Here is a 27,850-nt window from a genome sequence, read left to right on the forward strand (position 1 = left end):
GTGGGTGCCAAAATATAGGACTGTTTTATCGTAAATATCACAAGGCATTATGGGAGCCTAAGGATAGATATAGCTGCCTAATTTACATGTTATCTAGTCAGACTGACAAGTTCGATTGGACAAGAATTTCCTTCATTAGTTATATTATAAGACATTTCTTGGAAATCAGTGGAATATAGTATTCAATTAGGGATATTTATATATACTTTATTGTGTACTTTGTTCAATTCTATCGCAATTGACGTCATCGTCAGCGATTACATGAGACCACATTTAAGATCTGGTAAAATTGGGTTCATACAACGAGGCGCTTCCCGTGTTTTTGAGTGATGATAGGGCGAACCGGTTACAACCCTACTACTACTCCTAGAGAAAAAGTGATTATAAAGTTGTCATTTCAGTTCAAATGTCCAAGTTTCCAGCACAATATAAATAAACAGAGGAGATAACAATCATTCATAGCGAGAGAAAGCGTAGAAGGGGCCTGATAGTCCTAGAGGTTGTTCCTGGTCTTTATGTCATAAACATCATCTTATCAACAAAGATAACGTCAACTACAGTGTACATGTAATTTAAAACGTAGATTGAAGTAACTGACATCCATTCTTAGTACTTTGATCAAACTTTTAAACTCAGTCCATCACCTATAGATTCGACAAACGCAAGATTCAATGCTTAAATATTCTGCAAATCTGGAGCAAATTTGATTACCTTTGTAAGAGTTCTCTCCCCTAACATAATATGTAAAGGATGTATTCATACGTCCAGATCGATGTCTATCTGACCAATTTCATCGACAAATGAAACAGGATGGTTTCATTGAGTCCAGCTTGAGTAGAAATTGAAAAATATGATTACAAACACAGCATGATCAATGATAACTGAAGTTGTTCCTCCCTTTGTAAGTTTACGCATGTTTCGTTTATTATCTCAAGCTGAATCAGATAAAAAAAAAAACAATCTAAGTAAGTGTCCAGCTCCATTTTAGAATTAGCCACTTATACGTTGCCTATCTGACACCATTGTGTTCTTGTAGAATAAATGTGTATGATAAAAATAGGAGTACACTACTTATATTTTTGATAAATGAAATATAAATATCAAGATGGCAATGTAAATCAGAACTTGCATTTATTTATTATTATTTTTTTTTCATTTTTTGTTTGTTTTTGTTTTATTGTCTGTGGGATAATTGACGATTGCGTCATTTATCACGTCGTTTGACCGTATACGTCATTCCTCAACATATCTCCCTTTTCCATGCCCGTGTTAATAAAGTGAACGATGTTATCCTCATCATCATTGACCACGGGCTGGTAATACACATTTCTGCCAAACATAGGGTGTCTGGTTCTGTAGTACAGCACTGCTCCAGCCAGACCCGCCAGGATCAGGATAGCGACAAATCTGTAACAACAAAACTCAGTTAAAAGAATTCCAAGTCTTAACTAGGTTAAAATCTGGTTCTGTAGTACAGTACTGCTACAGCCAGACTCGCCAGGATCAGGATAGCGACAAATCTGTAACAACAAAACTCGGTTAAAAGAATTCCAAGTCTTAACTAGGTTAAAATCTGGTTCTGTTGTACAACGACAATAGATTGTGTCAGCTAGGTAAACGTTTCAGCTTAACTAGATTGAATTCTTTCGCTATAGCTGACTTATCAAAGAAGGTATTAACATAATCGGAATTAAAGTTAAATGGTTTAAATAATAACATGGCATATTATTAACAGGTTTACAACTGTTAATGAGATTTAACGAGGTTAAACGCACGACAAGGTGATTAATAACAAGCATATCAACACATTAATTTAGTCTGAATACACAACAACACGTCATCCAGTACCAACACATGAATTTAGTCTGAATACACAACACACGTCATCCAGTACCAACACATGAATTTAGTCTGAATACACAACACACGTCATCCAGTATCAACATATTAATTTAGTCTGAATACACAACAACACGTCATCCAGTATCAACATATTAATTTAGTCTGAATACACAACAACACGTCATCCAGTATCAACATATTAATTTAGTCTGAATACACAACAACACGTCATCCAGTATCAACATATTAATTTAGTCTGAATACACAACAACACGTCATCCAGTATCAACATATTAATTTAGTCTGAATACACAACAACACGTCATCCAGTATCAACATATTAATTTAGTCTGAATACACAACAACACGTCATCCAGTATCAACATATTAATTTAGTCTGAATACACAACAACACGTCATCCAGTATCAACATATTAATTTAGTCTGAATACACAACAACACGTCATCCAGTATCAACATATTAATTTAGTCTGAATACACAACAACACGTCATCCAGTATCAACATATTAATTTAGCCTGAATACACAACAACACGTCACCCAGTATCAACATATTAATTTAGTCTGAATACACAAGAACACGTCATCCAGTATCAACATATTAATTTAGTCTGAATACACAACAACACACGTCATCCAGTATCAACATATTAATTTAGTCTGAATACACAACAACACGTCATCCAGTATCAACCCATCATAACAACGTCAAATGTTTTCTTTGCCATGAGGTAAACATGTTTATTTATCAGATAAACCATTTCCCCACACAATCGGCTGTAATAGGATATAGATGAACTTACAGTGTGCAGAAGAGGACGACGATGATGACGTCACTAGATGTTAGCTTATCTGGCTGAGTGATCATTGTTACGGTGTGATTGGTAGACCTAGGAAGGTAGGTCACTGGTCCGGAACCATTGATTCCTAAAAGTTCGTCTAAGTGAGCAATTTCACTCTCATTCTTCGGACAACAGTGTTTACTTCTCAGTTGGAGCCACTAGAAAATAAATAACCTTGTAAACATAACAAATATCGTGTTGGTTGAGATCTAAGAAATAGATATTTTTCTTTGTCAAATATATCTTGTAGCCCCAACAAATGTTAAATGTATCTATATTTATTTTGGTTAAAAGATATCTTGTAGCCCCAATAAATGTTACTATATGGTTCATACTTCATTGTAAGATATCTTTGGTTTTATGTAATTATCCAATAATCCAGGGTTTTGAACTCACGTAATTATGGTTACCGATATCTCCTATAACTCTGAAATAACCGTCCTCCACATCTTCAGCACAGTACAAAACAACAACAGTCGTGCTGAAAATAGTAAAATCTTTGTTATCACAGTACAAAACAACAACAGTCGTGCTGAAAATAGTAAAATCTTTGTTATCACAGTACAAACCAACAGTCGTGCTGAAAATAGTAAAATCTTTGTTATCACAGTACAAAACAACAACAGTCGTGCTGAAAATAGTAAAATCTTTGTTATCACAGTACAAACCAACAGTCGTGCTGAAAATAGTAAAATCTTTGTTATCACAGTACAAAACAACAACAGTCGTGCTGAAAATAGTAAAATCTTTGTTATCACAGTACAAAACAACAACAGTCGTGCTGAAAATAGTAAAATCTTTGTTATCACAGTACAAACCAACAGTCGTGCTGAAAATAGTAAAATCTTTGTTATCACAGTACAAAACAACAACAGTCGTGCTGAAAATAGTAAAATCTATGTTATCACAGTACAAACCAACAGTCGTGCCGAAAATAGTAAAATCTTTGTCAATACAGTACAAAACAACAACAGTCGTGCTGAAAATAGTAAAATCTTTGTCAACACAGTACAAAACAACAACAGTCGTGCTGAAAATTGTAAAATCTTTGTTATCACAGTACAAAACAACAACAGTCGTGCTGAAAATAGTAAAATCTTTGTTATCACAGTACAAACCAACAGTCGTGCTGAACATAGTAAAATCTTTGTCATCACAGTACAAAACAGCAACAGTCGTGCTGAAAATAGTAAAATCTTTGTCAACACAGTACAAAACAACAACAGTCGTGCTGAAAATAGTAAAATCTTTGTTATCACAGTACAAACCAACAGTCGTGCTGAAAATAGTAAAATCTTTGTTATCACAGTACAAACCAACAGTCGTGCTGAAAATAATAAAATCTTTGTTATAACAGTACAAACCAACAGTCGTGCTGAAAATAATAAAATCTTCGTTATCACAGTACAAACCAACAGTCGCGTTGTAAAGAAGTCAAATTTTTGTCAGCACGGTCCAAAAAAAAAAAAAAACAATCGTCGCGCTTTTACTATAACAGATTATAAACAGTAGTTACATTCTATAACGGTCCAGAGATGATCCAAATGTTAACGACAGGTTCCCATTGTCTCCGTGTCCAAATTGTGCAGTGCTCTGTACACCTATTCCAATAAACTGTGTCCTGTCTTTGTTCGCCTGGCACGCCTGTACAAATAAATTTTCCAAAACATGATTGATATGAAATCATTTTACCCAACACGAATCTCGGATAAAGTATGGGTATAAAACAAGATGTTGGGATATCAAGGGTTTGAATGAACAAGTTTTAGTGTGTAATAGTTGGCATTGTATGCAAGCCTTGATCTTATGTAACTATTCCTATATAAATCCCAAAGTCACGTGATAATTGTTTACATACGGGCAACCTGTTCCCGGCCTTGTACATACCGCTACATTCTGACACGAGCTGTTTTTCTTGCCTTCGTTGAAGCCGTAACAGGGATTGAATGAGTATAGGTTACTGTCGGTCCCAGCCGTGTGATGATCCAAAAATCTATAGAGATCGGAAACAATGTAAACACGTAGCATTCATTAACATCATTTTATCTTATTTTTTATTGATGCCGTAGTACTTTATTTTTTTATAATACTTGTTGTTGTCCTTGCAGTTGTTATCTCCCCTGTCTGATTTTTTTGTATCAGATGTATTGTAAACATGAATTATCATATAAACCGATTAGTTTTTTTTATTATAAATACAACACACTAAAATGAAGCCTACAGTATGTGTATGTAAGACCTCCTGGTGCGGACTTCTGTACCTGTTATCTATTCTATAAGTAAATATATATCTATAGAACGTAGTCCTTATTTCAATTGTCTTAATCAACTTCCACTGATGACGTCGTGTTTTGTAACGCTGATGATATCAACTATATCATGGTCATTTCAAATTGTAAATTTTCCTTACATCATCAAAATATTCATGGTAGCCAGTGGCGTAGCAATAATGTATGCTTGTATGCTTGAGCTTACACTCAAATTCGCTTGAGAAATTTTTTCTTACTTTTATTTTTACGTTAAAATAAAAGTTTAAAATAAAAGTACGAAAAAACAAAAATATATATATATATATAGCATCAAACTATCATTTTTTCTTTTCCGACCGTATGCAGTATATCTATATATATATACATTACGATACGGAATATTTAGCCCTTCAATATATTTGGTTCTGGTTATTGTTGTAACAATTCTATTTCCGGGTTATATAGTTTGTACCCGCTAAACTTAAAAAATGGCACAGCGTAAAATTAACGAACTTTTTAACGTAAACCGGACATGTGGATCTGTGGTATCACAAGACAATTTAGGAAGTGAAAACAAGAAGACCAGCCTTTCTGAAATTATGTCTAGTGACACATCTCAAGACAACTCTCAGCCTTCCGAGTATAAACCTCCTTATTCTGATATCAACGTCATGTCAGAAAACGAACTGAAGGATGACAGTGTTCGCCGTTCTCTTTTGGCGACAAAGTGGGATACTGCTAACAAATTCAATTTTCCAGTCAGGTAAACAAGTTGATGATTTTATTAAACAATACCTAATATACTGTTATTTGTATGTCTCTAAAACCAATTCTTTGTGATTCGCACAGACTCAGTTTAAGTTAAATGCAAAAAATAACTATTAGCATGAAAATCGCGTAGCAAATATATCCATGCACTGTAATGCGGATGCAATGCTCGGAAATATTTTTTTCTTCAACAAGGGGAAATAAAACTTGGAAAAGATAGAAGAACTCAAAACATGATTAGCTTTCCATCGATGAATCACTAAATTAGTACACCAAACCCTCGGCCCCAATCACTCACCACTCCTGCCGACCGGACCCACATAAACGGAAAGGGAGTAATACTGTCATGTAAGGTGAATTCAAGGAACGGATAATATTTTTTTTCCGTAATAAAAATGAATCCAGCTTTCGTCGTAAGAATAGCTCTACTGAACTAAAGTTATATTGTTGTAAACACGACGTTAAATAAAGGTTCTTGTATCTTGTCATGGTAATTGTAAGACTCGACAAAATTGAAGTTTTTGAAAATTCGTATGGCGACAATAAATGTAAATACAAGTATTGGTTCTGTTATTTTTTACATTAACTGGTATGAAACATTGCTTACGTACATATTGCATGTTGCCGACCCTATTTAGTCCCCACTGAGAATTTTGAAATAAAGTGCATATCGAAAGCATTGAAATTAGAATACCAATTTTATAAAAAAAAAAACATTGCTATATACAAGAGCACATGACGTATACGTAGTACAGACGACTGTCGTGTAGCATATTTAGAGCTCTATAAATTGCACAAATACAGTACATGTACATGAATACGTGTATTGTTGATTGGTCACATGTCTGACAGGTATACTCGGTGGTAAATTGGTTTTGGAGTTATTCCCAATTCTGAGTTGGTGTTATTTAGTAAGAAGACGTATAGAAGGCTTTGTTACAACGCATTACATTTTGCCGAATTATTACATAATGCGTTGTATTACAATTTGCATTGTTTGCTTTAACGCAAATTGCAACATTACATTTTGCCGAATTATTACAAAATGCGTTAGAACAAGGCTTTCAGAGACTCAGTATCGGATGACTCTGTGTTCTGTGCTTGTTGTTTATTGTTTGGAGATAAGGCTGATAAAACTCGTCTCTTCGTAAAGCCAGGAGTATCAGACTGGGTGAACTTATCCATGTTAGTGAAACGCCATGAGTGTTCCGAAATTCACAATAACTGCAAAACACGTGCAGAAAATTTTACGGATGTTGTTACCGGCAATAAAGATTCAATCATTTCGAAACTTTCATCGTCACACAAAAGTGATGTTAAGAATACCAGGCATATCATTGGCCGTATTATCGAGGTACTGTTACTATGTGGCAGACAAAATATTGCCATTCGTGGTCATACTGAGGAAAAGAGTAACTTCATAGCCATTTTGACCATGTTGAGTAAAGGGGACGTCATTTTAGAAAACCACTTGAAGAACCCGAATGTAGTATATGAATATACATCTCCAGATATTCAAAACGAACTACTTGATATTTGCGCTGCTCAGATAGTCAGAAAAATATCAGAATCTATTCAACGATCGCGCTACTTTTCTGTTTTAGCCGACGAATGTACCGATACCGCCACAAAGGAACAGCTCTCGATCTGTATAAGATATCTTGTCTATGAAGGTCCTTTGGTATCAGTCCGAGAGGACTTCCTCTGTTTTGTTACAGCTGAAAACACGAAAGGCCAAACCATCGCTGTGCTCATTTTAGACGTGTTGCAGCAGAACGGCTTTGATATTAACAAACTTCGGGCCCAGGGCTATAACGGTGCTGCAAACATGTCGGGAAAGTTCAGAGGTGTCCAAGCAATAATCGAAGAAACAGCACCTTACGCGACCTACGTTCATTGCAAGTCTCACCAATTGAACTTAGCTCTCGTACATTCTTCCTCTTTGGCTTGTGTACGGAATGTGATGGCAACTGTCCAAGATGTCGCGTTTTCTTTCGACTATTCTGCAAAACGACTTCTCCAATTCAAGAACGATCTTGCTACGAACGAAATCGCACGGCACGAAATGGAAAAAAGGACTAAATTAAGGACTCTCTGCGAACCTAGATGGTCGAGCAGGGCAGATGCCCTCAAAACGTTCAAAGCATCCTTATCAGTTGTTGTAAGCAGCCTTGACCATCTAAAGGATGATGGTGATGACAAGGCTGGCGGCCGCCTCTGTGCAATTCTGCGGTTTGAATTCATTATCGGATTGGTGGTGGCAGAACATATCCTAAGCAGTACTGTGTCTCTGTCAAATCATCTCCAGACACCGAAGTGCAATCTATTGCAGGCATTGAAAGAAAGTAAAGTTATCATCCAGTTGTTACGTAATGAACGCGCAGATGATACGGTCTGGGACGCACTATATGATGAAGCAGTTACAATTGCCGCCGAGTTTGATATTACACCATCAACGCCACGAAGGGCTGGAATACAACGTCAACGCGCTAATCCAGTTGCGAACAACACAAAGGACTATTGGAAAGTAACACTGTACCTTGCCTTCCTGGATCACCTGATAACCGAACTGGAAATAAGACTGGTTGACAGTGAGGGCAGGTTCAAAGGTGAAGCCCTTCTTCCTGAAAAGCTTGATACGCATCTTAATGCAGAAATGATTCAAACAATATACGATGCCAACACCTACGATGCCGATCTGACCGATCCTGACACTTTCCGGCAAGAAATCGAACGTTGAAAGATTCGATGGTCAATGGTGCCAACTGACGAAAGGCCAGCAGACATCATCACTTGTCTAAATCACACTGACCCTCAGCTATATCCAAATATTACAAACATACTATCACTTCTGCTGGCGATGCCTGTGACAACTGCCACTGCAGAAAGGTCGTTCAGTAGTATGAAGAGGGTAAAGACCTACCTTCGGTCGATAATGACAACGGAGAGATTAGCATCACTGTCAACGTTGAATATTCATAGAGAGCAGGAAGTAGATATTTGCAGGGCAGTGGAAACCTTTGCTAACGCGAAATCGGGCAAGAGACTGGCACACTGTATCTAAGTTTGACATATAGTTGATGAAACAGAGATTATGTATTTTTAGCAAAAATAATTACTGCATTTTGTTGTTTTTGTTGAATAAAAAATGCGTTGATGTAATTAGAATAGATATTTCTGATAAGCTAAAACCCGACGGCTCCAGGGGGCTCTCCCTTCACACCCACCACGCACACACCCATTGGAGCTTTACCCCTGGGCTTCCTCTTGAAAGCATACACTCTTAAAAAACATTTGCTACGCCACTGTAAATTGTTATAAAACGTGACCTATCTGTAGTCAGTATTATAAAACGTGACCTATCTGTAGTCAGTATTATAAAACGTGACCTATCTTTAGTCAGTTTGGCTGCAACAACAATACATAGTATAAATCACACAGCCATCATTTATAAAAAAAATCTCATTTGTTAAATGGGGTCATTTGGTTACGATATACACCAGTAGAGGCTTTTATTCTTCATATAAATGTTTAATCAACAAAGTCACGTGATTCCTTGAATACTTAATGACATTTTTTTTAAAATACATCATTGCCAAGAATTAGATTAAATTGTTGTTCATACCATCTAGGACTCGTCAGCGATGTTAGGGTTCGCGCGTGATGAATATATACACGTACTTGTTGTGTATTTATGTTGTTAAAAGATAATTATAAAAAAACGAAATTTAACTAATTTTGGATTACTGCACCTCCCCATATAAGTGTTCACATTTCTTTCAATTACAATGTAATTCCTTCTGTCGTCCATCTCCTAAGTTTCAACATGTAGGCCCTTAGCATCACTGACAAGTCCTAGAGGACGAAACAGCTGTCTGATGTGACATCACAGACGAGTCCTAGAAGGACGAAACAGCTGTGTTATGTGACATTCATTCATTGTTTGTCTCTACTGTATCTAACACTATTTTGCTATTCACTTGTATTTTGTATAATCTAGTAGAATATTAAATTGATGACAGTTTTTAAGATAGAGATGTTGATATTTTTACAATGGGAGGTAATTTGATAAATTTCACAACAGGAGAAAAAATTGTTATTTTCAAAGAAATAAAGCATGGGTGCATAATTTCATAATTTCACTGTATACATAACTTTAGCCTTATGTGAAAATCCTCAGTACTTACTTAGGTGTTCCATCTTTCTTCGCTAAAGGCCGGAGGTCGACATATTTACCGGTTTCGTCCTTACAGACACAAGGGGAAATCTTCTGACATGTGACCGGGATGTGTAGCTTCTTACTCGATATCACTAATAGTGTAGAAACAGTCAAACTCAGGTAAAATATTGATTTCATTGTGTTGTGGATCTCAGGATATAGCACATCTCTGTGTTATCATTGTTGTTATATCTACCCTGGCTGTAGGTTGTGTAATCTAATTTCCATGATCCTATTTAGACCAGACAGATAAAACGTATTGATACCTGTCGGTATATCGTGTATAAACCAGGTGTACTATCAGTCACAGATTAATGGTTTAGCGTACAACTTCACCGGATTGTCCAACCTACTTGTCAAGGAAGAGTTGCTTCCCATTAATCTTCATTCTGTAGAAGGAATTCGTACTTTTCTCTAACTACCTATATTTGGATACAGCAGAGACAATGCTGTCCGTGAATCATGAATCAAATTTCCATTAACGAGACAAATTGATTGAATTTGTGACGGAGTAACCAACAAAGATGAGAAATTGGAGGATAAAACAAGAACGTAAAAGAAATAGGTAAAGGCGAACTTTGTTTTCGCCGCAAGGTCAATATTATTTGCATTTTGTATACCTGGGATATATTTTGGAAGCTCGCTTCAGAATTTTGTTTTTATGTGAATTCAGTAAATGAACCAGTTTCCTTTTTGGTTCATCTGCACCGGCATCACTCAGAGTGTAAGTGAGTGCTCCTGGAGAGCTCGAATGGAGACGTCTACTTCCGATATCTCCCAGAGTGCATTGCGGTACCCCAGTAACCTTTTTGGTTCTTCTGCACCGGCATCACTCACAGTGTAAGTGAGTGCTCCTGGAGAGCTCGAATGGAGACGTCTACTTCCGATATCTCCCAGAGTGCATTGCGGTACCCCAGTAACCTTTTTGGTTCTTCTGCACCGGCATCACTCACAGTGTAAGTTAGTGCTCCTGGAGAGCACGAATGGAGACGTCTACTTCCGATATCTCCCAGAGTGCATTGCGGTACCCCAGTAACCTTTTTGGTTCTTCTGCACCGGCATCACTCAGAGTATAAGTTAGTGCTCCTGGAGAGCTCGAATGGAGACGTCTACTTCCGATATCTCCCAGAGTGCATTGCGGTACCCCAGTAACCTTTTTGGTTCATCTGCACCGGCATCACTCAGAGTGTAAGCTAGTGCTCCTGGAGAGCTCGAATGGAGACGTCGACTTCCGATATCTCCCAGAGTGCATTGCGGTACCCCAGTAACCTTTTTGGTTCATCTGCACCGGCATCACTCAGAGTGTAAGCTAGTGCTCCTGGAGAACTCGAATGGAGACGTCTACTTCCGATATCTCCCAGAGTGCATTGCGGTACCCCAGTAACCTTTTTGGTTCATCTGCACCGGCATCACTCAGAGTGTAAGTTAGTAGACTTGCTCCTGGAGAGCTCGAATGGAGACGTCTACTTCCGATATCTCCCAGAGTGCATTGCGGTACCCCAGTAACCTTTTTGGTTCATCTGCACCGGCATCACTCAGAGTGTAAGTTAGCTCCTGGAGAGCTCGAATGGAGACGCCTACTTCCGATATCTCCCAGAGTGCATTGCGGTACCCCAGTAACATTTTTGGTTCATCTGCACCGGCATCACTCAGAGTGTAAGCTAGTGCTCCTGGAGAGCTCGAATGGAGACGTCTACTTCCGATATCTCCCAGAGTGCATTGCGGTACCCCAGTAACCTTTTTGGTTCATCTGCACCGGCATCACTCAGAGTGTAAGTTAGTAGACTTGCTCCTGGAGAGCTCGAATGGAGACGTCTACTTCCGATATCTCCCAGAGTGCATTGCGGTACCCCAGTAACCTTTTTGGTTCATCTGCACCGGCATCACTCAGAGTGTAAGTTAGCTCCTGGAGAGCTCGAATGGAGACGTCTACTTCCGATATCTCCCAGAGTGCATTGCGGTACCCCAGTAACCTTTTTGGTTCATATGCACCGGCATCACTCAGGGTGTAAGTTAGTGCTCCTGGAGAGCTCGAATGGAGACGTCTACTTCCGATATCTCCCAGAGTGCATTGCGGTACCCCAGTAATACCTCTGTAAATGGCTTATACCAGTTAACGATCCTTGAAAATTACATTTGTGTCCAATAATAAAGTGTTTCATTGTAATTCCGCTTTGTTATTTGTAATATTATCTTGGAACTAGATGTTATATATTGCAGAAGATTAATTTTGAGTCACCAACCGTCTTGTTACATTTTGTACTTTCACTTTTTAATTACCGTAATGTTGTTGGGATACTTGTTGATATTGTGATATCAGTAAACACTGATAAAATCTTGTCACATAACCTTTCGAAACGCGCAAATGATGATTTTACGTTGATCTATGGCATTCAAAACAGTTGTCAGGGAAGCCACCAGAGTTTTGTCCGACGTCAAACTTTGGACTTGAGCCGGGTGAAGAGGTGTGAAAGTTAAGGAACATCATATCAGGGTTTTTGTCAATACGTTTAATATATTCAAATTTCCCCCACCTCAGTCTGGTTCATATATTTATAGGTATCTTAGGGAGTCACCACCAGGAAAAGGCATAAAACTAGGATAACGCTAACAGCAACAAAGTAGATATGTAATAGATACATAATGGGCACGGGTAATGTATCGGTTATATCGGACGAGTGTGATATATCCGATACATTACGAGTGTCAATTATGTATCTATTTTATCCAATGACCACCGAGGTTTTCTCATCCACGTGCCAAGGGGCGGAGCTATAATCTATTAGCGTCAAGTGTCAAGTCTATGATTTTCCCGCTATTTTCTTACCCATCCCATTTTCTGTCACAGTAATAATTCATTTCATTAGTAGATGTCAGAGATGTCGGAGCTGGACATCGTATGGAAAGACTTTAGAAGCATTGACTCCGGTGTTATCTCGATGATATAACATTATCACAGGCCGTCGACAAGTATGAATTTATTCAATGTAGGGCTATACAGTGTTCATGTGCTAATCTCTGTTCTGACGTAAGTAACGCGTTGTACTTTTTTTTACAGAACTGTTTGAATGTGTCAAAACGACGAATATCAATTTAACAAAATCTCTCATGTTTTTCTAATATTTTTTTTCATGTATTAAAGATTTGTTCGAAATCTTTCCTACGTATTTGTTTATCTGTCTCGCCCACTTGGAAATGGGCACCACCTCCCTAATGAGGTGTGGACCAATCAGGGAGAACCATGCGATATTTTAGAAATCACATATGTGATATCTGAAATATCGCATGGTATGGGATTTATCACCAGGAAAAGATCAAAGAAAAACCAAGGCGTTATTGGATAAATACATGTCACTTAAAACTGAAACCTTGTTTATATAATGTAATAGTATAACCTGTACTATACTGATGTAGCATCACCAACGAATGGAATGAATATTATTTGGAAATATTCAAAATAACAAACATTTTGTATCTTGTAAAAGTAATTCATAAACATTTCAATAGGTCATATTTTTAAAATTATTTAACTTTGTAATACATAGGCATCAGAATTTATCCTTTCGATTCCTCTACCATCGGCATCTTTCCTAAGTTTCAAAATGCAGGCCCTTAGCATCACTGACAAGTTTTTAAAGGACTAAACGATTGCACAATGCAGTGTGATTCATAGGGTACACTGGTCATTTGTCGGATAACGAATAAAGTTGACAGTGTTGCCATCGACACGTCCCACTAAAATCTGCTATTCTAAACCCTTGGTTGCTTCTTTGAATTACCTCCCTTGACCACTTCCTCCTTACTGCATTTTGATAGTCTTTAACATTCTCATACAGCTTGTGGATTGGCCTCCAATTGAAACAAACCGGTGACAAGAACATTTACAAGTATTGTTGTTTAACATTTCCGTCACTCCATATGGCTTTGATAAAATAGAACCTTGACGCTACGTCGGAGTCAATTTAGTTTACAAATGGATTTCGATTATCATGCGTTGCTAAGTCGAAACGGTAAACACGTAAAAAGATAAAACATTTGTGTTGGCATACCACTAACAGTTGTATGGATATGTAACGAAGTCATTTCAACAATGAAAAACACACCAACCCTTACACACACCCTCACCTACACACATCCCCCCAAACACACCCAGATTCCCACACACCCTCATCTACACACATACCCAAACACACCCTCACCCTACACACACATCCAAACACACCCAGCCTCCCACACAGCCTCATCTACGTACATCCCCCAAACACAGCCTCACCCAACACACACATCCAAACACACCCTCACCCTACACACACATCCAAACACACCCAGCCTCCCACACATCCTCACCTACACACATCCCCCCAAACATACCCAGACTCCCACACACCCTAATCTACGCACACACCCAAACACACCCTCACCCTACACTCACAAACCCAAACTACCCAACCCCCAACACACCCTCGCCTACACACATCCCAAAACACACCCTGACCCTACACACCCTCATCTACACACACACCCAAACACACCCTCACCCTATACACACAAACCCAAACACACCCAGCCTCCAACACACCCTCACCCTACACACATACCCCCAAACACAACTAGCCTTCCAGACACTCTCACCCTACACACATCCCCTAACACGCCAACCCTCCCACACACCCTCACCTACACACATACCCTAAACACCCCTCCCCCCCACCCTCCACACACACATCCCCCAAACAACCTCCATACACAAACACAAAAAAAGAAGAAAATACTACATGTAAATTAATAAAAAACGACAAGTTTTAATTTGTTATCAGTTATTGTTTATTGTGTTAAACAATATATTAAAGACTAGTCATATCAATTAACACGGTTACTTAATGTTTGTTAACAAATGTATAAAATATTCCATTACGTTACACAATAATAACAAAACATCATTATATACAGTGTTCTAATATCACAGATAGCTGTTCATCACAGTACTCGGACAGTAAACATGTATTGTACGTTTTAATGAAGATCCTATCTTATCAAATATAGTTACAAACCTATATATTAATAATACCTTCCTCATTATTTTTATCAAACATCCATTAATAGAAAGTAGTTTTTCATTTAAGATTGAAACATATATATAATGCGAAGAGGAAGTCGGGTTTGACTCGCTTTGATCAGTGACAAAATTATTCACACTATCAATAGGATTATGATAAAGTGTTTCTGTAGTATACAGTAGCTGAACGAGGCTTAATGTGATATAAACACGAAATATGTTGACAAAAGTTGACTTGTTTCTGCTGCCTATTTGGGTGAATAGATATTATGCATTGGATTTACGTTTTTGCTCTTAGTATTCCAGATGTTAATTCTGCATCACTGTAAAACAAAACGCAAGGGCAAAGTCAGCGTCAAAAGTATCCCGTATAACACAAAAATGGTAAAAACTGCCGTGTAGAATAAACTTGTCAAACTAACCAGCACAGTGAACATTTTCAGAACTATCCTTAAAATACAAATGTATTTATTGTTTTGTTATCTTGTGGTCTTCATTGAGCTTTATCAAATGAAATCATCTCTTATATTTAATATCCATAAAATGCAATTTCTACGATTGTTCAGTAATTCTAAGTGTAAATCAATTAGGATAGCTGTTATATAGATATATATCAATAAACATAACATTTCCAGAAAACTTTCTAAAATCATTACGAACGAATTAGTATCAGAGATAGATTTCTGTAGAAATCACAATCACAGGTGCAAACTAGATTATGGTTATCAAATTAATGAAAGTTTTAGACAAAAATAAATAGAAATTTTCAGGAATCATACCCTGTAATGGCATAAACTTTACAATATACCCACTGTCACCGGAAACAGAGCTGACAAATCTATATTTCATCCGCAAAGAATATTAAGGACACTTTCACATCAAAATGCAATAAACATGTATTCATCATTGGAATTTTGGGAACACGATCTTTCACGAATTGGACGTTTAGCACATTGTTCAACAGACAGGACACTGATGTGAATAAAAAGTTGTCTGACAATTCCCTGAACGGATTGCATAGAATATATACCAAATGTTTGTTATATGTATCGTTGTGAAAAATACAGGTACGGATAATGAAAAGGATACATAAATCCTATAATTCTTAATTGGTCACTTTTCTCGAGAAATGATTATAAACAGGAAGCAAAATGGATTGGAAATTTAATACTTGATTTGATTAAACCCCTATAACATAACACCAGTATTTCATAAAAACAGTTAACAACGAGAGAAATATACATTGATTACAAAAGGAAACAACGTATGTTTTCTATAAATATAAATTTTCGCCAGTGAATCAATTTCGCATTAAACACTGATAATGTAATGAAATATTAATCAGTTTTAAAAGTGCATAGTGAGATATATTTGTATAAATAGAACATCAAGTTATAGATATCTAAAGCCTTATCTAAAATGATGAAAGTAAATCACACACTGATCGCCGAAATTCATTGTTTATAATCTTCGACATAAACAAAATAGATAGAAATAGTTCTCAATAATGACTCGTTAGAATCTATCGCATAAAATGTTTTGTTAACTGTAATTAAACCCATGTTTAGTTAATTTCATCTGCTAAAATACCAACACACTCACTTTGATATAACCGATTTTTTTATTAAAAGGCTAGCCAAATATCTACATCGCTATACATAGTTTGTTTATAATCATTTAGTTACGCTATATAGATGGGATTGATAATATATCAAAACTATAGGACATCTACAGGTATAAAACGTCCTAGCTCTACGCACAACACTTCGTCAAATGGTTTTCAATCTTTTCCATTCAAAGCTAGTTTTAAATTAGAGTATGTTTTCGTTGGAAAAAAAATGGTTCGCCACTTTTTCAATTTTGTGTCTGTCTGAATTGAAATTCCATTAAATCAAAAGATTTCATTGAATATGAATGATAAACAATGGAATCAGTAGTAACAATTAGTAAAATGAAGGAAAGTCTCGCATGGAAAATTTGTTATATGTCGGAAAGCAAAATAAATTGGCCATGTTATATAATTATATTACATAGATGTATATCAATTGTATGAAAACATGTGGCCATGAACGTGCTCACAGATGTTCAAAAGGAACCTTGACATCCACGTGAAAAGTATTGTGACATCGCAGGAGCATTAGGAGGGAAGGATGAGGTTCCAAGCAAAATCAGGTTTTTACCTGTGATAACAAGCTATAACTATCATACTCATCCTCGGATTTGTGTGTTACCTGAAATATTGCATATATATTAGGTTTGTATCAACATCATATTTCATTTTTCAAAATTACAAAATCCTTCTTAGTAAAAGTCATCTACAGATCATGGTATTAGATTCAGACATAATGCAAGTGATTTATTGTCTCTGTTGATATTTCATTGATATGTTTTTGAGATCCAAGGATTCTGTCTCTTAAGATACCACGTGTTATGTATCTCCTCTGTGCAGTTAACTAACTCGAATATCCATCATTGACATCTTATTGATGTCAGATTTTTTATTTATGTGAGCTCACTCAGCTTTGATAAAAGTGTTGCTCTTTTTATACCTCTAAACAATTAACTTGATAACTTTGGACTTTTTTATTCTATCATTATCAATCAGAAGCACTGGATTTGGGTTTTGAAAAATTCAGCCTACCCTGTGTGATCAACTTAGATAAATTAACTGCAATTAAAAACAATTCAGCCTACCCTGCGTGATCAACTTAGATAAATTAACTGCAATTAAAAGCAATTCAGCCTACCCTGCGTGATCAACTTAGATAAATTAACTGCAATTAAAAGCAATTCAGCCTACCCTGCGTGATCAACTTAGATAAATTAACTGCAATTAAAAGCAATTCAGCCTACCCTGCGTGATCAACTTAGATAAATTAACTGCAATTAAAAGCAATTCAGCCTACCCTGCGTGATCAACTTAGATAAATTAACTGCAATTAAAAGCAATTCAGCCTACCCTGCGTGATCAACTTAGATAAATTAACTGCAATTAAAAGCAATTCAGCCTACCCTGCGTGATCAACTTAGATAAATTAACTGCAATTAAAAGCAATTCAGCCTACCCTGCGTGATCAACTTAGATAAATTAACTGCAATTAAAAGCAATTCAGCCTACCCTGCGTGATCAACTTAGATAAATTAACTGCAATTAAAAACAATTCAGCCTACCCTGCGTGATGAACGTAGATAAATTAACAGCAATTAAAAACAATTCAGCCTACCCTGCGTGATCAACTTAGATAAATTAACTGCAATTAAAAACAATTCAGCCTACCCTGCGTGATCAACTTAGATAAATTAACTGCAATTAAAAGCAATTCAGCCTACCCTGCGTGATCAACTTAGATAAATTAACTGCAATTAAAAGCAATTCAGCCTACCCTGCGTGATCAACTTAGATAAATTAACTGCAATTCAAAGCAATTCAGCCTACCCTGCGTGATCAACTTAGATAAATTAACTGCAATTAAAAACAATTCAGCCTACCCTGCGTGATGAACGTAGATAAATTAACAGCAATTAAAAACAATTCAGCCTACCCTGCGTGATCAACTTAGATAAATTAACTGCAATTAAAAACAATTCAGCCTACCCTGCGTGATCAACTTAGATAAATTAACTGCAATTAAAAACAATTCAGCCTACCCTGCGTGATCGACTTAGATAAATTAACTGCAATTAAAAACAATTCAGCCTACCCTGCGTGATGAACGTAGATAAATTAACTGCAATTAAAAACAATTCAGCCTACCCTGCGTGATCAACTTAGATAAATTAACTGCAATTAAAAACAATTCAGCCTACCCTGCGTGATCAACTTAGATAAATTAACTGCAATTAAAAACAATTCAGCCTACCCTGCGTGATCGACTTAGATAAATTAACTGCAATTAAAAACAATTCCGCCTACCCTGCGTGATCGACTTAGATAAATTAACTGCAATTAAAAACAATTCAGCCTACCCTGCGTGATCAACTTAGATAAATTAACTGCAATTAAAAACAATTCAGCCTACCCTGCGTGTTCAACTTCGATAAATTAACTGCAATTAAAAACAATTCAGCCTACCCTGCGTGATCAACTTAGATAAATTAACTGCAATTAAAAACAATTCAGCCTACCCTGCGTGATCAACTTAGATAAATTAACTGCAATTAAAAGCAATTCAGCCTACACTGCGTGATCAACGTAGATAAATTAACTGCAATTAAAAGCAATTCAGCCTACCCTGCGTGATCAACTTAGATAAATTAACTGCAATTAAAAGCAATTCAGCCTACCCTGCGTGATCAACGTAGATAAATTAATAGCAATTAAAAACAATTCAGCCTACCCTGCGTGATCAACGTAGATAAATTAACTGCAATTAAAAGCAATTCAGCCTACCCTGTGTGATCAACTTAGATAAATTAACTGCAATTAAAAACAATTCAGTACCTGAAATCATTACCTATAGTCGTATGTAAGATTAGTCCGTGTTTGTTTATACACTAATTTGTTATACAAATATCAATAAAACGTTATTTAACAGGTAGATAATCAAACCAACTTTTATGTGAAATAGATGAAGCTTGAACATTATTTTGAGAAAAAATGGATTGGTAATTGGAGTTATTCGTTTGTGTAAGTACATAGAGTATGTAAGGACGCTTAGGTTTAAACAATATTCTGTTTCCAACAATTTAAAATTATAAGTACAATAACAAATATGAGAAGAATATAGGTGAATAGTTTAGAATAAAGATGTAAATGTAAAAATGTAAAGAGGTTTTTTGGCAGATCAGATTAAATGTGTACCTATATCTACATATCATGGATACAACTTATACAATTATCAGTGTTTAGATGCAGGCATCAGTAGCCTCATCACATCTTTTGTTTTGCCAACCTGATCAAACTGAGGGAGGTCGTTAACAATGTAGTGCCGCACGTGCTGGTGGTCCTTGACCTGTACTTTATTATCAGCAAACCTGCACATGCGCTTCCGGATCCAAACTTTCCCGCCAGGCTTTGGAGTGTTAATTTCGTCCTCCTGTAACACAGTTTAAGTTTACAATGCTGCATTATTATCTACCATTACTTATTTGTTACAATTACGTCTGAAATGTATTCATATGACATATATATCAAAAATGTTTTTGTACGAGGATTTGCTCTACTATGTAAATATAATATACGCATACACTGACGATAGAAATAAATTTAATAGGACATCAAGTATTAGAGAATTTGAGATTAGTAAAATTGTTTCAGAACTACATTATACAGATAGTGGCGCAGACTTTTAAACCTTTCAAGAAGTATATATAAATCTGATAATGATATATACTAAAAAGCATGTGCAATTAATATGGATTATCTCTAATTGAAAACACACCATAAATACTATTAGATATAGCTAACGAGTGCACATGCTTAAACTGTGTATGTAAACCTTGTCCTGACCAATCGTATGTTTTTATTTGTTAATGAAGCTGTCTAATAATGACGTGTTTTGTAAGCATTTTCCCTGTGATAAACTATATTGGCATTTTATCGTGTATTTTTAACTAGAGCAATCGCAGTCAAACATGACATCTTTACTAAACAACTGACTGTAGCATTGACTGTGGAAGCGTAGACTAGTCTAGAGGGTGAGGTATTCAACTGATGACAGTGAGTACAGCTAAGGAGTATATGATTAATGTTTAAACTAACAAACCAAAAGAAGACAGATCCTCCCTGTTTTGAAAGAAGGATAGAAAGATTCAGACTTCACTGGAATCAAAGACATCGCTGAAATTGATCCAATCAGTTGGTGGAAAGTAAAGGGCGATAACTCTAGAGAACGTATATGATGACAATACAAGTTAATTCTAAACGAGTACAATATATATATATATGGCTGTAGATTTGTGTGAAGAGGAGATACTTCATCAATGAATTTGGGGACATTCTAATACCTTAGATCAGATAATATCTGCATGGACACGAGAACCCTAGTGACAGGTAGATATGTATAGCAAGTACATACAGAAGGAATATATAAAGGATATAAAAATACTACAGGTAAACAATACTATTATTAATACCTGACGTCGTCGATATCTCCGGGTCTACAGCAAAATAATATTACAAGTATATAAGTAAACATGACGTATATCAGTATCTTATGAAAACAATGTTAATGTGATGACACTAACACGGTTAAGTATATAATTTAATTATCCATGATCCTAACGATTTCAAGCCTTGTTATAGAAGCATATTAATCAACTAGAAAAGTTAACGTTATTTGTCAATAGATTATGACTAACATATTATATTCCACAGCAAATGTACAGAAAAGACGTAAAACCTGAACATATTACAAATATAAAACCATCGCCGCCGACCGACAAATTATCGAAAACGAGGCTGCATCAACAAAACGAGGACCCCGCAAAGGAGTCCGATATGTTTGATTAAAAATATAAATATGCACAGTAGACATAAGGTACTATTATATTAAACAAAATTAATTGGTATTGCCGATTCAATTCTAAATTTTTTTCTCCTTTGTGGCGGATTCCGTCGTATGTTTCCTCTACGCGCGTTTTCTTTCGGTCATGTTATTTTCATCATAACATGTGCTATGAGCAAAGCATTATGGGATTCGAAAGCTAAATATCATGTTATCAAGTCAGTGTAACAAGGTCGATCGTATAATAACTTCCTTCCTTCTTTTATAAGTAGGCTATTCCCCACTTGTTTGTACTCTAATTCTATCAAAATGGGCCTTTTATTGATAATGCTTGAATCATCTAATAGTAAAACTGGGCGATACATTTCAGTCTCTTTTGAGCGCGTGGTACTGGGTCACCTATATAGCTTACAGTATGATACTTTGCAACTGCAAATTGTTAAATGATACTAAATTTCAGTCGATAGTAAGCGGACGATAAATAAGACGTAGGGCACTGATACTTCGGTCTTTAAAATAAGTGTTTGTATTATCAGCGATAACTCATCCCAACTTTTGAGTGAAAATTGAGAATTAGCGCATCTGCAAAACTCAATATGCTTATCGCTTGAAAATTGCTGGGATAATATTTCGTAATAACCCTTGTTTCCCGAAGACAAATTACTTGATAATGGTAATACTTACTTCGACATTGAATCGCGCTAATTTTGGCAGACCCTTTGCGGGCCCACCATGTTGAACGTTGAAAGATTCGATCTTGTTTTCAAGCATGACCATAGCTTTATTGTGGAAATCGATGTCGACTTCCTGTTGATAAGTACCATTCTCCATTTCATTGGCCAATCGTTCCTGTATTTCTGTGTTTACAAATTTCATTGCGCTGCCCCACTTTCCCTTCCGACCAGGGGGAGTGTTGTCATCCGTTCCTTCGATAGGTGGAAGGACCACCCGCTCACCTGTTATATTGTTTGGGAAAACTATGTCTTCAGAATTAGCACTTTGTTGTGGTTTGACACGGGGTTGTTTCTTATCAGATGATGTAACTTTTATGGCTGGTAAAGCCACTCTACCATCCAAAGTATCCTCATTTTTATCATACTTTCCTGTTGGTTTCTTTTGCAACACGATCTCTTCTTGTGTTCGCTCTTCCGTAATCATTGGCAGGTCGGCGTCACGTTTAGGGGTGACAGTTTCTGTTATAAGCACTGGTTTTTGTTTCCTCGGGGAAACTTTCTTTTGTTCTTGATCACGTGGGGTAATATCCACCTCTCGGACTGGATTTTCATTTTCTTGAGATTTAGAGCTTAACATTGTCATAAAGTTCTTTGCATTGTCTAGCTTTGGTTTAGAATCCATTGGTGGTACGACAGGTGGAAACAATTGCTGTGATTGGTTAGAAGGTGCTAGAGAGACGGTCGACCCATATTTGGATCCAAGTTTTTTTCGAGCGGTCTTATTGTCTACTTGGATAACATCGGCTTCCATCATTTGCCGAAGAGATTCCCGAATTGCCATCAAACTTCGTGGCTGCCGCTTCGGTTTGTTGCGTTTATTTGCCCTTAGCGTGGATGTAACTGATACAGTTGTCTTGCCTTCCGCTTTCCGTTGTTCTTCTCTCGACTTCGCTTTTTCTTTCATCAGGTCTTTGTAGTACAGAGTACCAGGGACTATAGGCTCGACAAGTGGAGCTTTCCCAGATTTAAATGCTTGTAGCAAGAACAAGTTTTGTACATCTTTGTCGGGTAACACTTTTGTAGTTTTCAGTTTCGGTAATTCTCGTGGTGGAGGCAAACTCTGCTCATTCATTTTGAAATGAAGAAATTTCAAAAGAGGCACTAAATGGCCATGTTTTGAATCCACACGTGTTTTGAGTTTTTCTATCACTTTGGCACGCATGATTTCTATTGTTGCTATATTTCGCTTGCCTACTAGTCTTTCGAAGTTCTTTGTATCAAGTATGTACACTTCCGTGTTGGCAGTACATTTTACTGTTTGCATATACGTAGTAAAGTTCATGAGTGTCTCTATGTCTCCCAGGACTTCCCCTGATTGCACACTACACAGTTCTATGTGTTTCTCCTTCATCCACTTTTCCACAGCTGCATAACCCTGTTCCCTTCTGATGATCGTATCCTCAGTCTTAGTCTCCCAAACGGAAGGATCGTCGTATTTCCGAAGGATAGCAGCCCGCCTCGCTTCCCTGGAAATATAAACAATCACCTGTTATAGAACGGTATTTATACTTCAACTGAAACGTGTAGTTACCTGATGGTTCACAACAAACAATATCAACTGCAAAGAAAAATATAAAAATAAGATTGTGTATAGACATTTTATTTCGTAATGGACATTTCACATGAATTTCCATTAGCTACCGACTTCGAGATTACCACCAATGCAATCAAATACCAGACAAAACAGTGTTTAAGTATAAAATATGAACCATGCGAAAAAAGAGATATGTGACACAAACGAGAGTGTTATTATCTACCTTGAACATTGGAATGAAAAATATATAAATTGACTCGCACTTGTCGACTGAATAATGTACACTCCGACTTACTAATCCAACAACATGGGAAAAAAGTAAAAATGTAGTTATCTACCTGAGATGTGCAAATTCCACCGAGATGATGTCAATGCCAGCCTCGAAAGGCCATAGATGTGGATACTGCTTTGGATGTTTGTGAGGCTCGGCTACTATCTTCGCTTGCCCCCTGTAGGTAAAAACGACAAATGATTTATTAAGTAAACTTGTCATTTAAATGTCATATTAGTAAAACGTTTTATTTTTGGCGGGTTCTGTTTATAAGTATATTCGAAGATAAAAATAGATCAACTGTAAATGAAATGTAATGTAATTTCATAGTCCTTTAGATGTCTTGCATGACAAATATGTCCATTTTGATTCAAGTTTAAAGTAGAACCGCAAAAATTTGAACAATCAACATAAACAAAAAAATCAATCGGTTAGCAGAGATTAAAACAACCGGTTGACAACTTCAAAATCTTGTCACTACAATCTTGAAGAATGTATAAAAGTTTAACAAGTGAAAACATTCAGCATTCGCATCTCTACATGCCACTTACTTGATGAGGAAATGAAGGCCAATCAGTGGTTCTCCTTGCTTTATAATGACAGTGTCAAATGTGTACGTTTCCTTCCGTAGACTCATCTCCAGTAACTTCTTGAATTTACTAGACATGTTTGAGAAGAATGGATGGGAATCTATGAACGCTGTGATTTGAGCAAACTCCTTTTCTTGGTCAGCCTGGAATAAACATATTTTAACATAAAATAAAACACACGATTTCGATGATAAAAGCTACCCAATAATATATACTCACAGTGACAAATGTAACGACATGGATGGTAAACTTACTTTAAGGGAACGTTCGTACAAATCCTGGCCTATCACCATCAGATCACACGTCTCGTCCGCTATGATGGAGGCATTCCTCAGAGCATCACGTTTTACGAGTGCCACTTCACCGAATGCTTTCCCAGGCTCTGAAATATTTACAGGAAATATTCATTTTATATTCAGAAAAAAATAAAAACGATTATAATACATGAGTTAAAAATTGAATGGTTATATCTCATCTTAAAACTTTATCAGAGAGTAAATATCATAATTCTCAGATAGTCGGTTTCATTGCGCGGTACACTTCATCTATCTGTAAGTTACAAAAGGAAGAAACCTTCAAGCCAAAATACTGATATTTCGGACAAAAGGTTTAATAACATGTAATAATATGTGAAATCTAAAGGGTGATAAACATCATGGTACTTCTATCACTTTTAGCAGAATATTTATGAAGGTCACAATGATTTCAATTTAGCCCTTTCTATTGAAATAAGACGCTGTCTTAATTCACGCCTTCTTACAATAACACAATATTAAAAATCTTTTAATAGTGTATATACATAATATATATTACAAAATAGATTCCTCAGCTTTAGCAGAAATAATACACAAATAGACTACTAAGCAAGAGTGCAATAAAAATCTTGTTAAATCGGAGGATGTCGTGCTCTCCGTAAAGGATGACGTTTCCTCACAAAATTAGTATTGGAACACCGTTTAACTTAATCTCAGATTTAATATCTATGTTATTCTGTTGTATATGTCAATATGTTGTACAATCAGCGCTATGTAATGATCACATATGCATCAATCGGCTAATGGGACGACCCTATACTATATACAGACACTAGTACAATAAACGACAATCTATGTACATTGTAATACGACGTTTACTTTTTAGGGTGAAATTTTGATTGTTTTTCATAACTAATATATTATATAACACTATAAATAATGTAGGAGCAAGTGCTTGAGAAGCTGGTTTTGTTTCTCATTTATAGTAATAATGTAATCGTTCGGCAGCTTCCCCTTTTTCTAATCGTGTTGTATTTACTGGTGTGTTTATATTGCTTTATGTCTGATTCAATTCTTGTCTCCAACAACGGACTGTTTTCTTCTTTCTAGTTGTATGTCCAGTATGGTAATTGGCAGTGAATGACACGTTTAGTAATTAGAAAAAATGTATCTTTTAAAAATATTTGAAGGAAGGTCTCAAAACTTAACTTAATGCCGAATCAGCTTAATAAATGTATGTCTACTGTAAGCCTCAGAATCTTGAAGGATTAATTCCCAATTTCGTAAAGTTTACCAATTAATTCAAAATTTCAATAATGCTGATTGAACAAGAATAATAATAATAATGTGTTAATGAGTCTATACTAAACAGAACAATCTTTTCCTGAGCTATTATATGACCTTGACATTTACGATAATACACAAGGAAAATCCTCTTATGTAAGGTAGCCTGCTGAATTCGTACGGTAGCATTTACTACAGGAATATTATAAATTAAATGCATTTTAACAGTGCAGAGTTATTGAGCTACTTACAAAATCAATTCACCACATGAAGTGTGAATCTTAATGAATCATCAATTCAGTAAGATTTTCGATTACATCTATATTCACTTACACTGATATAAATATTTAATTCCTTATCTATTTCATTGCATTAATTTAAGCTAATCTGATGTTCGCATGCACATTGATCTCAGATAGAATATCAATGATCTAGGTAACATTTGTAAACATATATCGCCCTTACGCAATCATTTCATTGGATAATAATATTACTTGAAGGAATTGTTTTTATATCTTCATATAGAAACAATTTGAGAACATCATCAAAATTGAAGAAAGGTAATGAACCACTATCCCTTATTTCTTGCTACTGTAGCAGGCGATATTTGTACCTTGATTCATGATGAAAAAAAACACTACTACCCTGTAGGTTCGAACAGAGAAGAACCATTAGCTTTCCTATATCCTATTAAGTAACATTTCCTTCGTTACGATATACCGTAATATGTTGCGATGGAGACTAAGGAAAACTAATGTACTATATTTTACCATTATGAAATCTTACCATATGTCATGATGAACTTGCCAAACTTGTTCCTGTCAAGAGGCACGAGTTTTTTCTCCTGCTCCTGTTGTTCCAGTCGTTTTCTCTCCGCTTCTTCGTCCTCCTCGTTAGTTTCTTCCTCTTGGTCATCTTCTTCTCCGTTCTCGGATTTGGGTTTTTCGACGACCTTGGGAGGGGGAGTCTTTTCCCTAACGATACCACCTTCATCCTCCCCCGTCATCCTCGGGTCAATGTACACGGAGGCACTTCCACTCAGGATAACATAGAAACTGTAAAGGCATGGATGGTAATGGTAATACAACTGTCAATAAGTGTCGGGAAGTTATCACCTTACTGAAACTATAGATTACACTAGATGTGTAACCACAAAATCGTTTGAAACAATATCAACTAATTAAATATGGATATAACGGTTCCACAGCGATGAAGGTGAGAACTAAGAGAGAATCTGACCCACGGGGGCAAACTCTCTTATAATCTACATCAGCGAGTAAAACACGTGCATTAAAACATATGCAGCAAAAATGGACAGATGGAGATAAGCTATAGTTATCATTTATCAGGAGTCGCTGTATAAGTGATAGAAGATAATATAGATAATATAAAACTATTATCATAAATATTTCCATGCCGTTGTCGTCAGTTACTGACGACACATCAATATAAGTATTATCATATGTTGTACTTTATGTATTAAATAAGTATATACTTACTGCAGTTATATAAATCAGTCTGCGGTGTAAAACACCGACTCAATTACACAGAACTAATACATTCACGCAATTTGAAAGAACATCCTTGCTCATAAACATCAATATATTTGATATTATAACATGCATCAAATGCTAAATTCAATGTATAGATATTACAAAGAAATAAGTAAATACAATTCAAGTTTTCATTTGTTTGTTTTTATACAATCTTCATATTCCAAACGCTCTTCGTCGACAAGAT

General features: G+C 36.2%; 2 protein-coding genes across 2 annotated transcripts in view; both read right to left on the reverse strand.

The window, feature by feature from the left end:
• Positions 1 to 1,211: 1,211 nt before the first annotated feature.
• Positions 1,212 to 10,079, reverse strand: LOC132550669 (uncharacterized). The gene is made up of 6 exons (XM_060214761.1): positions 9,910 to 10,079; positions 4,593 to 4,698; positions 4,222 to 4,349; positions 3,102 to 3,186; positions 2,667 to 2,863; positions 1,212 to 1,407 (listed from the first exon to the last, which is right to left on the reverse strand). The coding sequence occupies exons 1-6, from the start codon at positions 10,077 to 10,079 to the stop codon at positions 1,212 to 1,214; spliced, it is 882 nt and encodes a 293-aa protein (XP_060070744.1).
• Positions 10,080 to 17,165: 7,086 nt separating this feature from the next.
• LOC132550677 (uncharacterized) overlaps positions 17,166 to 27,850 on the reverse strand; it is a 31,799-nt gene continuing 21,114 nt past the window's right edge. Inside the window, exons 4-11 of the mRNA XM_060214767.1 lie at positions 26,897 to 27,165; positions 24,827 to 24,954; positions 24,534 to 24,715; positions 24,050 to 24,160; positions 22,128 to 23,643; positions 21,073 to 21,096; positions 19,890 to 20,033; positions 17,166 to 17,228 (exon numbers count right to left, since the gene is read on the reverse strand). Coding sequence (XP_060070750.1) covers positions 17,166 to 17,228; positions 19,890 to 20,033; positions 21,073 to 21,096; positions 22,128 to 23,643; positions 24,050 to 24,160; positions 24,534 to 24,715; positions 24,827 to 24,954; positions 26,897 to 27,165 — 2,437 coding nt within the window. The remainder of the gene's footprint in view (positions 17,229 to 19,889; positions 20,034 to 21,072; positions 21,097 to 22,127; positions 23,644 to 24,049; positions 24,161 to 24,533; positions 24,716 to 24,826; positions 24,955 to 26,896; positions 27,166 to 27,850) is intronic.

This window comes from Ylistrum balloti, unplaced genomic scaffold, assembly GCF_031769215.1.
Source record: "Ylistrum balloti isolate Yb309-2 unplaced genomic scaffold, AGI_CSIRO_Ybal_v1 Utg370138, whole genome shotgun sequence".
Taxonomy (NCBI): Eukaryota; Metazoa; Mollusca; class Bivalvia; order Pectinida; family Pectinidae; genus Ylistrum; species Ylistrum balloti.